At 51.8% G+C, this 11,409-nt stretch overlaps 4 protein-coding genes across 4 annotated transcripts; 2 read left to right on the top strand and 2 right to left on the bottom strand.

The window, feature by feature from the left end:
- Positions 1–462: 462 nt before the first annotated feature.
- dapB (dipeptidyl aminopeptidase dapB) lies at positions 463–3,289 on the bottom strand (the record flags this gene model as incomplete). Its single annotated transcript, XM_022630267.1, has 3 exons — positions 463–542; positions 610–879; positions 934–3,289. The coding sequence occupies 3 exons, from the start codon at positions 3,287–3,289 to the stop codon at positions 463–465; spliced, it is 2,706 nt and encodes a 901-aa protein (XP_022489988.1).
- A 733-nt stretch (positions 3,290–4,022) lies between these two features.
- On the bottom strand, positions 4,023–5,941 carry PENARI_c006G07412 (chaperonin-containing T-complex subunit CCT4; the record flags this gene model as incomplete). The annotated part of the gene is made up of 7 exons (XM_022630439.1): positions 4,023–4,877; positions 4,930–5,502; positions 5,556–5,585; positions 5,636–5,665; positions 5,722–5,744; positions 5,795–5,846; positions 5,894–5,941. 7 exons carry the CDS (start codon positions 5,939–5,941, stop codon positions 4,023–4,025), a joined length of 1,611 nt encoding a protein of 536 aa, XP_022489690.1.
- A 321-nt stretch (positions 5,942–6,262) lies between these two features.
- rpt1 (proteasome regulatory particle base subunit RPT1) lies at positions 6,263–7,767 on the top strand (the record flags this gene model as incomplete). The annotated part of the gene is made up of 4 exons (XM_022630221.1): positions 6,263–6,357; positions 6,431–6,545; positions 6,604–6,833; positions 6,888–7,767. The coding sequence occupies 4 exons, from the start codon at positions 6,263–6,265 to the stop codon at positions 7,765–7,767; spliced, it is 1,320 nt and encodes a 439-aa protein (XP_022489689.1).
- Positions 7,768–8,385: 618 nt separating this feature from the next.
- Positions 8,386–10,620, top strand: PENARI_c006G04514 (uncharacterized protein; the record flags this gene model as incomplete). The annotated part of the gene is made up of 6 exons (XM_022630301.1): positions 8,386–8,427; positions 8,493–8,547; positions 8,610–8,683; positions 8,741–8,904; positions 8,961–10,349; positions 10,401–10,620. 6 exons carry the CDS (start codon positions 8,386–8,388, stop codon positions 10,618–10,620), a joined length of 1,944 nt encoding a protein of 647 aa, XP_022489571.1.
- Positions 10,621–11,409: the final 789 nt, after the last annotated feature.

Genomic DNA, 11,409 nt, shown 5'->3' with positions numbered 1-11,409 from the left:
ACATACTCACTCCCTACCTGCACATACTGCACTCCTGTATACTTTGCTCCTACATTTTGTTTATATCCGCATTTGTTATTTGCATTGTTTGGTGTCAGGCTTGGTTCCTCCGAAGGGCCAACGGAAGTATTTACGAAAAGCCCGTTGTCAATATGGTTGTCTGTTTTTCTATACCAGTTCTGTTTTTGCGAAGCGAAGCATCGAAAATTGTGGCATACCTGAGCGACTACTGTCCTTTACTCTATCTATTATTAGTGTTAATTCACAAAATATGCAATTAATTTTAATATGCATCCAATGTTTCAAAAGTGCCTAGTATAGATGGTGTATTTACGATGTACTTCGAACAATTCTAGGCAAGCTATTAACCTGCCAAGGAGGCATGCGCCAAAAGTTAAAAAAAAAAAAAAAACATATATCCCGAAAATAAGAAAAAAGGTATGAGGAGCGCCAGACCGTTCGTCACGTCGACTCCTCCGGTTTCGGGTTATCGATTCGCTGCCATTCGCCGTTGAATGCATTGATGAGCCAGCTCGAAAGACCTAGATTTAGAAGTTAGTTTTATGTCTTCGTGACATGGGTATGGGTGCACAATCGAAGGGAACTCACGTTCATAAACAAGCGTATGCGCCCTGTGGAAATTGATACTATGGTCTGAATCAGGGAAGACCTGCATGTCGTAGTTGTCGATGTTCGACAAGTCCAGCTTGTCAATCAACACCAGAGTATTCTGCAGGTGAACATTATCATCGGCAACGCCGTGCATAATTAGGAACCGAGTGTTCTGGCCCAATGCCATGACGTTGTTTATGGAGGCATTATCGTAGCCTGTGGGATTGTGCTCGAGGGTATGCATATAACGTTCTGTATAGATAGAGTCTACAGGAATGGAATGTTAGTAAGAGATGCCCAAGCACCTTGAAAGAAACCCACCATAGAATCTCCAGTCTGTCACTGGCGCCACGGCCATGCCGTATTGGAATGTCTCGCCAGCGTCTTGTTCAAGAACCTTCAAGGCCATGAAGCCGCCATAGCTCCAGCCCCAGATGGCCATGCGCGTTTCATCAACATAGTCCTTGTTGGACCAGAGCTTGGCAGTTTCAATCTGATCGTGGGCTTCATAATAGCCGATGTTACCGCGAACAATACATCGAGCTTCTCTCCCGATGAATCCTGTTCCACGACCGTCCATGGTTACCACGATGTACCCCAAGCTCGAGGCAACATACGATTGGAAATCAATGGTGAATTTGCGGTCCACTGTCTGCGAACCAGGTCCGCCATATAAGAAGAACAGTACAGGGTACTTTTTCTTTGGATTAAAGTGTGGAGGGCGACGCTCGAGAACTTGAAGTGTGTAACCATCGATAGTCACATTGGTGTAAACCTCTGCTGGGAGGGCAAAATCCTCGACCATCTCAGAAAGCTTCGGATTTTCCTCAATGAAACTTTCGAATTCGATCTCGCTGCCGTGAGTGTTGATCACAGCCTGCCATGGCACTGCCGGACCTTTATAGCTGAGCAAGCCGTATCCGGCTCCGTCAGAAAATGAAACATCGAAAAAGCCGGGTTTAGATGTGTCGGTCAGCGGTCGGAGGTCGGAACCATCCAGTTTGACCGAGTATACGTGACGCTCAGTTGGGGCCTCCTTCGTAGCAACGAAATAAACCAGACCCTTCTTCAGGTCAATGGCGGAGGGTGCCTGAACCACCTCCCAATTGCCCTTGGTGAGCATAACTGGCTCGGGGTTTTCGAAAGGTGTGAAGTAAGCCAAATGATCATAGCCTTCATATATAACAGTGTCAATATAGCCGTCGTGCGGCCGGCCGTTTTCTGCATCGGCAGGAATGAACCGAGTCGATTGGGATGGTTCAACCCAGCCACCGTCGAGGGCCGCAATGTCGTCGGATCGCACAAGCTTTCCCGTTCGGGCCTTTGTGTCCATCACGAAGATCTTGACGACATCACTCTCACGGTTGGTCTCCCGGATCAAAACCTTGCCCCCAGACGCCCAAACGATCTCAATGATGATTCTTTCCTCGTCAACAAAGTCTTCCGGCATGTCAAATGAGAAAACCTCATTCTTTTCGACATCATAGAATTGCAAGTTGACGACTGGGTTCGGGCTACCTGGTTTGGGGTACTTGATCTGGCTAACTTCGGGGTAGTTCTCGAGGCCTGGCAGGGGCTTTTTGCCTGATGGCCGAGAAAGGAAATACTGAATAGGGTATTCAGGCACCGCTGACTCGTTCGTTCGAAGAAACGCGACATACTTTCCGTCAGTGGACCACCAGGTTCCGGTATTGCCTTGGAATACTTCTTCCTCATAGACCCAGTCTGGGACACCATAGAAGAGGTTCTCGCCACCATCCTTGGTAATAGGAATGACATCCGACGAAGCTAGTTTGCGCAGGTATAGGTTGTTTTCTCGCACAAATGCGACCGCATCAGAAGTGGGTGCCCAAGCCGCAAGCTGCACTCGCGCACTTAGGTTCTGAGGGTCCAGCGGCTCAGCCTTCTGCGTGGCCACATCGAAGATCCAATATTTCCCGAAGTACGAATGACGGAAGTTGTGCTGGGAGTTAGACATAATCAAGACCTTGTTCAAATCAGGGCTTGGCCATGTCTTAACTGGAGTGACGATCTCGCCATCACCCCAGATATAGCCCTTCTTCATTAACACTTTGGTCTCAAGGCTATCAACGCCATCCTTGCTATTGCGAATGTCTTCTACTCGCAGATAGGCATCCTGCTTCTCACCCCGCTCAACGAGAAGACCATCTTCACCATTGGGTCCTGCAATCCAGGAGATCGCGTGAGAGCGTGGCAGCCAGTCACCCGTCAGAACTTGCTCGAGAGTCACCGGTTTCCCGTAACTCGTACCCCCAGTAGCTGAATCCGGCTCATGGATTTCGACCGTTGAGACAGATGACAGCGCTGCGGTGTCAGGCCGCTTCTGCGTGAGGAACAGCACGAAGGCAAGCACCCAGCCCCCCACACAAAGCACCACGAGCAACCAGACGATCTGGCGCAAACGACTTGACGAGCCTACCTTCTTCCCGCTGGGCAATAAAGGTATATCCGAGCCAGGCTCTCCTCCATCTTCTATATCGCGGTATCTCTCCCCGTCCCCTTCCTCCGGTATAGTGTTGGCACGCTTATGGTTCTCCATGAAGGCCGCGGAGGCAATCGATAAGCCGGAATCGGTGGATGTCTGGGAGGCGAGCGATTCCGACCGCTGCCGTGTTAATGAGACGGACTCGGGGTGGCCTTCGTCGAGCTTCCCCATGGTGGTTGGAGTTCACACGGGTCGAGCTGACGTCCGATCGTCGCTCTATCTCTTATCGAGGCGGAGGCGAATGCGAGCACACGAGCGATCACTCGAACAATTGTATATGTATATAGTCGCCAACTCTTGAGAACCGGCCTAGAAAAATGACAGGATTGAGCACCCTGAAGGCGAGAACTTGGGGGTGGCTCTGCAGGCTTTCCAACCCCCCGTGGGCCGAGGCGATCTTGGCACCAACAAAGAGCCGCTTATTGACGTCGGCCACTTCTTATTGATTCCCGTGTTCGATTGTAAAGATTGAAAGGTTTTAGGATTAGGTATGTATGGTAATAATGATATTGGTAATAGGATGGTTGGTACGGCATTTTGGTGTTCGGGAAGTAGCTTTATATCTCAAGGTTGATATTGCATGCAATGGGCGATACTTGATGAGCAACTTCTATGGGATTTCTTTTGATCTATTCATTTCTGATCGGACGAAAAAGGAGAGTAAGACCTTAATATCACAGAACTATTGGCTCAAAGCAGGAGATAAAACTCATTTCACTTTGATCCCAATTATCCTTCCCGACTCGTACGTGACTACATAATACATCCGACCAACATTACAATCTTAGAAGTTTGTACAAGCCTGAGAATGATTCTTTGTAGAAACGGGATATTTTTTGTAATTACTCGTCGCGAGAACATCGCTTTCCATCATACAGCTCACGTTAGCGGCCGCCGAAGGCGTTTACCGCGACAGAGCAATGTCATCAATTCTCATGATCATCTTCACAGTCTCCGCAGCCAGCTCAATTGCGCTGGTGCTGACCAGCAGGGGCTGCAGGATGTTCTCTTCTGTGATATCGTCCTTCACACCACCGCTGCGAATGCTGACACCGGCGTTGTGCTGACCCTGTGCGTGACGGTGACGGAGGTCGGTGACAACCTTGATGGAGTTGAGACCAGCATTCTCGGCGAGGGTAGTGGGGATGACCTCCATGGCATCGGCGAATGCCTTGAAGCAGATGGCCTCGGTGCCGGTGAGCTCACGGGAGCGCATGGCAAGGGCGTGGGCCACTTCGACCTCGGGAGCACCACCACCTGCAATCATGGCGCGCTTCTTAACGAGACAACGGATGACACACAGAGCGTCGTGCAGCGAGCGCTCAGCCTCATCGAGAATCAGGCTGTTGGCACCTCGGGCAACGATGGAGACAGTCTGGTTGTAAGCGGCCAGAGGGGCCTTGATGCCGGTGATCTTGACGTAACGAGCACCGGAAGCCTGGACTTCCTCGACGAGGTCGGCGGTACCAAGCTTGTCCTCGGTGAAAGAGTCGACGTTGGCGACGGGCTTGCAGCCGAGACTCTTGCAGAGGAACTCAACCTCATCGCGCTCGATATCCTTGATGGCCAGGATCTTGAGACGGGAAAGGAAGTGGAGGGAAAGTTCGTTCACGGCGTCACGGAGGATGGACTTTTGGATCAAAAGAACGTTACACTTGGTCTTCTGGATCTTCTTGACCATGTTGAGCAGGTATTGGCGCTCCTCCTTCAAAATCTTATCCATCTGGCGGTAGTCGTTCACGACGATTTGGTTCTCCATCTAAATTGCAATTGTCAGTCCATGTCCGGAAATAACCTTTAGGAGAACATACATCAGGCTTCGGGGGGCTCAGTTGGAACTGGATGAGACCTATCCGGGCCTTCTCAATTCTTGTGGGACCACCGCTGCTCTTGATCACGGGCTGGTTGAGAACAACACCATCGACCATCTCGCTGTCCTCAATTGTTCCGCCAACCTTCTTCACAATACGAATATCACGCAGGTCAACGTTCTCTGCCGTCTTCGGGTCACAGACCTTCAAAACGGAGTCGACGGCCATTGGGCCCAGGAGTCCAGAGTGCTGCGACACGATCTTCGAGGAAAGCGAGGTGGAGGCGGCTTGCAGGAGGGTGGCACGATCGGAGAGGTTGATAGGGCGGGACATGTTGTGAAGGATCTCGACGGCAGCACCGGCGGCTCTCTGGAAAGACTCGGAGATGACAGTGGGGTGAATGCCCTTGGACAGCAACTTCTCGGCAGCACCGAGCAGACTGCCAGCAATGACAACAACTGATGTTGTTCCATCACCAGCCTCAACATCTTGTGCGGCACTCAGATCGACAAGCATACGGGCAGCCGGGTGCATCACGCTCATATCCCTCAACATGGTGTTTCCATCGTTGGTCTGCGGGGGTCAGTTGGGGCTCCGGAAACGTTCGAATGGGAATTGATGCGTACGATGATGGTCTGTCCCTTGGGCGTTTGGATCTTGAAAGACGTTAGAATCTATATAGAGTCAAGATTTGATATGAACTTACCATCTTGTCCATACCCCTGGGTCCCAAAGACTGTATTCCTGTTAGCCCCTCATCTATGTATTTGCAGATAGCTTGAGCATGCGTACGGTTCGAATAGCATCGGCAACAGCTATGATCTTGTTAGCAATGGTCCCCCTTAACCCGATTAGAAGTACATACCCCGAGCAGCGAGAATGTTGGACGCACGCACGGCCATAGGCTTCTCCTTGTCCTGCATGTAATCAGAAATGGCCCACACATCATTTTGAGGGCTCGCACCTTGAAGGCATTGTTGCCGGCGGTTCCCTGGGCTACTGCGGCAGCCATTTTGAAAGTCAATATTCAAAATGAACCGTAAAAAATGAGGGAAAGGGTGAAGTTGACTGTTGATGGTGGAGGACACACAGGAAATTCTGCGAGGTTCTGGGGCGGTGATGAAGCTTGGCACTGATTAGTGAGGTTAGCTCGGCCACCGCAGCTCTGCTACATCACCATCCGTCTCTCAATACCCAACTATCTATCTTTTTCCAAATCGTCGCTATTTCCGGAGCAAGTTAGGTTTGTTTTACTTGCGGATATCTCTTCGACCTTATTATCCCCCGGAACCTCCCCTAGCTCCTCGGCCTTGGGCTGTCAACACCTTTCATCATGCCTAGCGCCACGGGTCAGAACTGGGAGAAGTACCAAAAGAACTTCGCAGACGACGAGGAACCCGAGAAGAAGATCACACCTCTTACAGATGAGTGAGTTCTCGCTCTAATTGGATTCGATTTTGGTCGAAGCGCGATAGCAATGATTGGCTGACGTCCCCTACAGTGATATCGCAGTACTCAAGACCTACGGCGCCGCGCCCTACGCGACGGCACTGAAGAAGCTCGAAAAGGATATCAATGACAAACAAGCAAGCGTCAATGAAAAGATCGGCGTTAAGGTGATTACTTCTCCAGCTCTTTCGACTCCTTGAGCAATCGAAGCTTACGCTTTACCAGGAATCTGACACTGGTCTTGCACCTCCACATCTTTGGGATGTTGCGGCCGATCGACAACGCATGGCAGAGGAACAGCCACTCCAGGTCGCGCGGTGCACGAAGATTATCCAGGATGAGAAAGACTCGGACAAGAGCAAATATGTGATCAACGTCAAGCAGATTGCCAAGTTTGTTGTCAACCTAGGAGAGCGCGTGAGCCCAACAGATATCGAAGAAGGCATGAGAGTTGGGTAGGTTTTCTGGCGGAATGCATTTCCCTCACAGCTACTGACTAGGCTCTGCAGTGTCGACCGCAATAAGTACCAGATTATGCTGCCCTTGCCGCCAAAGATCGACCCCAGCGTGACGATGATGACTGTCGAGGATAAGCCCGACGTGACTTACGGCGATGTTGGTGGATGCAAAGAACAGATCGAGAAGCTACGAGAAGTCGTCGAGATGCCGTTGCTATCGCCAGAACGTTTCGTGAACCTCGGTATCGACCCGCCCAAGGGTGCCCTGCTTTACGGTCCTCCCGGAACCGGAAAGACCCTCTGTGCTCGTGCAGTTGCCAACCGAACGGATGCCACCTTTATTCGTGTCATTGGTAGTGAATTGGTGCAAAAGTATGTTGGTGAGGGTGCCCGCATGGTCCGTGAGCTCTTCGAGATGGCTCGTACCAAGAAGGCTTGCATCATCTTCTTCGACGAAATCGATGCCGTTGGTGGTGCTCGCTTCGACGACGGTGCTGGTGGTGACAACGAAGTGCAGCGTACCATGCTGGAGCTGATCACCCAGTTGGATGGTTTCGATTCCCGCGGTAACATCAAGGTCATGTTCGCTACCAACCGTCCGTCCACACTTGACCCGGCCCTGATGCGTCCTGGTCGTATCGATCGTAAGATCGAATTCTCGCTCCCTGATGTCGAGGGTCGTGCAAACATTCTCCGTATTCACGCCAAGAGCATGTCCGTCGAGCGTGACATCCGTTGGGAGCTGATTTCACGACTGTGCCCCAACGCTACCGGTGCTGAGCTCCGCAGTGTTGCGACCGAGGCCGGTATGTTCGCCATTCGTGCCCGTCGCAAGGTTGCCACCGAGAAGGACTTCCTGGCTTCCGTTGAGAAGGTTATCAAGGGCAACCTCAAGTTCAACTCGACGGCGACCTACATGCAATACAACTAGAAAGATCCCGACTGGACTTGCATTACGGATGGGATGTATGATCACTATTGTCTTGTTATGTCGGAGTTATTCCAGGTCAATGCATCTATAATCTAAACTATTTGTATGTTTCGAGTGTAACTGGCATCTAGTTCCCTAATCGGGCCACGATCAGTTCGACTGATCATGTGATAGCACGTGATCCACGACCTATAAACATCCCTAGACTTCAAAGAGAATTAGGGAATATTAGCTAGCTGAAGTGGACATAAAGTCAGGTAAAGTAAACAAAATCTGCTGGTAGGCCCCGGGCTTTAAACAATCACCCTTGTAGACCTGACTGAGGCTCTACCGTATCCTCCCGGCGCACACTACCTTGCGGCAAAACGGACGACCGGCGAACCCGAGGCATTCTCGCAGTTGCCGATGGTGTGGCCGAACCAGCCAATCACAGGCCCCGGAATACTAAGTAGTTTGCTGAGTCAGCCTGAAACTGCCAACCGCATCCCGACTCCAGATGAAGTTGCTCTGGAAGGAGTTCGCTATTCCACCATCTCCTCTCTTTAGCTCTTTTTGGACAATCCGTGTCCCTATTTTCTCTTGGTTCATTAGGGAATTACAATTCTCTGTGGATCCATCATGAGCTCCCTGAGCCTGCGGAGCCTAGCTCCTGCATCCAAGGTGAGCCCGTGGCACGCAACGATTTTCGGCTCATGTGCAACCGACTGACTGGCTCATTTCTCCAGGTTTCCCGCATTTTGCGGGATCAGAGACGTCTGTTCTCTTCTTCAAGGCCCGCAGGTACGCATTGAGCCACTCAAACCGTCAATCCACGTTCGCACCACTAACTACTCTGGCGCCAGCCCGGATTTGGTCCAACCAGCCTCTGCGCGCTAAGGAGTCCAGCGGATACCTGACGGACAAGTACCCCATCATTGTAAGATGACATCCCCCCTGGATGAAAAGGAAGACCATCGGATCTTAACTTGTGCAGGACCACGAGTACGATGCCGTCGTTGTCGGTGCCGGTGGTGCCGGTCTGCGCGCCGCCTTCGGTCTGGCTGAGGCCGGATTCAACACTGCCTGTGTTTCCAAGCTGTTCCCTACGAGAAGTCACACTGTTGCTGCCCAGGGTGGTATCAATGCTGCCCTTGGAAAGTAGGTTTCCCTCGAAAATTTCGCCAGATATCGAGTCGCGTCTAATTGGGATTTAGCATGCACGAGGATGACTGGAGATGGCACATGTACGATACCGTGAAGGGTTCCGATTGGCTTGGTGACCAGGACGCTATTCACTACATGACCCGTGAGGCCCCGGCCAGTGTTCGCGAGCTTGAGGGTTACGGTTGCCCCTTCTCCCGTACCGAGGATGGACGTATTTACCAGCGTGCCTTCGGTGGTCAGTCTAAGGAATTCGGTAAAGGTGGCCAGGCCTACCGTTGCGCCGCTGCCGCTGACCGTACCGGTCACGCTCTTCTGCACACCCTTTACGGACAGTCTCTCCGCCACAACACCAACTACTTCATCGAATACTTCGCTCTCGACTTGCTGATGGAGGACGGTGAGTGCCGTGGTATCATTGCCTACAACCAGGAGGATGGTACCCTGCACCGCTTTAAGGCCCACCACACCGTTCTGGCCACCGGTGGTTACGGACGTGCCTACTTCAGTTGTACCTCGGCTCACACTTGCACTGGTGATGGTATGGCCATGGTCGCCCGTGCTGGTCTTCCTAACCAGGACCTGGAGTTCGTCCAGTTCCACCCTACTGGTATCTACGGTGCCGGTTGTCTGATCACCGAGGGCTCCCGTGGTGAAGGTGGTTACCTCCTGAACTCCGAGGGTGAGCGTTTCATGGAACGTTATGCTCCTACCGCCAAGGATCTGGCTTCCCGTGACGTTGTCTCCCGTTCCATGACCCTCGAGATCCGTGAGGGCCGTGGTGTCGGTCCCGAGAAGGACCACATCTACCTGCAGCTCAGCCACTTGCCCGCTGAGCTCCTCCACGAGCGTCTGCCCGGTATTTCCGAGACTGCCTCTATTTTCGCCGGTGTTGATGTCACCAAGCAGCCCATTCCCGTCCTCCCCACCGTCCACTACAACATGGGTGGTATCCCCACCAAGTACACTGGTGAGGTTATCGACGTGGATGAGAAGGGCCAGGAGAAGGTTGTTCCCGGTCTGTACGCCTGTGGTGAGGCCGCCTGTGTGTCTGTCCACGGTGCTAACCGCCTGGGTGCCAACTCCCTGCTTGATCTGATTGTCTTCGGTCGTGCTGTCTCTCACCGTGTCCGTGACATTGCCACCCCCGGCAAGCCCCACAAGGAGCTCGCCTCCGATGCTGGTGCTCAGTCCATCAAGGACCTCGACTTTGCCCGCACCGCCGACGGCCCCAAGTCCACTTTCGATGTCCGCAACGCCATGCAGAAGGCCATGCAGACTGATGTTAGCGTTTTCCGTACCCAAGAGAGCTTGGATGAGGGTGTCCAGAAGGTCAACGAGATCGACCAGTGGTACTCCCAGGTCGGCACCAAGGACCGCTCCATGATCTGGAACACTGACCTGGTTGAGACCCTTGAGCTCCGTAACCTGCTGACTTGCGCGTACGTATCACCGACCTAGATTTAAGAAGCATTTGCTAACATCATTCATAGTACCCAAACCGCTACTTCCGCCGCTGCCCGTAAGGAGTCTCGCGGTGCCCACGCCCGTGAGGACTACCCCGACCGTGACGATGAGAACTGGATGAAGCACACTCTCTCCTGGCAGAAGGAGGCCCACGGTGAGGTCAAGCTCGGCTACCGTGCCGTCGAGGCCAACACCCTGGATGAGAACGAGTGCAAGGCCGTGCCGCCTTTCAAGCGTACCTACTAAGCTCGCTATTTGGGGAATTGACCCGCAGAGAATTTGGAGGATACCACGGAGTTGTCGCAAATGGACCCTATCGACGCCCTTTCCCAGCCTCATGGATGAGGTGAAAGTAGGGCTTGTGGCGTCGAGGGCCCCTATTCAAGGGGATGAACCCATGCAAAAGACCATGTTTTTTATTTGACTGTGTTACTTACCATCTTGTATAGCCATATTATTTTCCTTTATTTCAACAGGCGAAGAGTTGTACTGGATGCTTTTTTTTCTCAGTTGTTTCATTTCAACATTGGATTCTTAATCTTACCCTCATCCCGTAGTTCTCCACGCCATCCTTTGTCGGGTCTTGGCTCGAGTCAACAAAGAAACCGTTGAACCTTGACTGATTTTGGATCTGAATCTTGTTGCAGCAAATACTGACAGACGCTGTTGATTTGCCCTAATGCACGTTTCGGGGATATGGTCGATAACCGCGCCTTCGTTTCCACTCCGCCAAAGTGCAAGGCAACCTTGCACAACCTAAAAAGCTATGGAATTTTTACTCATTCTACTTTCGGTTCTATATTTGGAGGATGTCATTGCCACCAGGGGCCGTTAACAACCATACTGAACAAAGAGTCTCATCTCCGAATTTCTTTGAGGAAGAGGGTCACGGCCTCGCATGTCCTCCACCTATTGGATCATGAATGCCAGCAGCAACAATATCTGTCATGTTTATTCCATTTGAATTCGGTTCCCCTTTTCTACTGGGAGATAACTGTCAAATCTGGAGTTCCCTCGAGTGGACGACTTCGCTCG

Source organism: Penicillium arizonense (genome assembly GCF_001773325.1).
Source record: "Penicillium arizonense strain CBS 141311 chromosome Unknown PENARI_contig006, whole genome shotgun sequence".
Taxonomy (NCBI): Eukaryota; Fungi; Ascomycota; class Eurotiomycetes; order Eurotiales; family Aspergillaceae; genus Penicillium; species Penicillium arizonense.
This window is presented reverse-complemented; position numbering and strand designations above follow the sequence as displayed.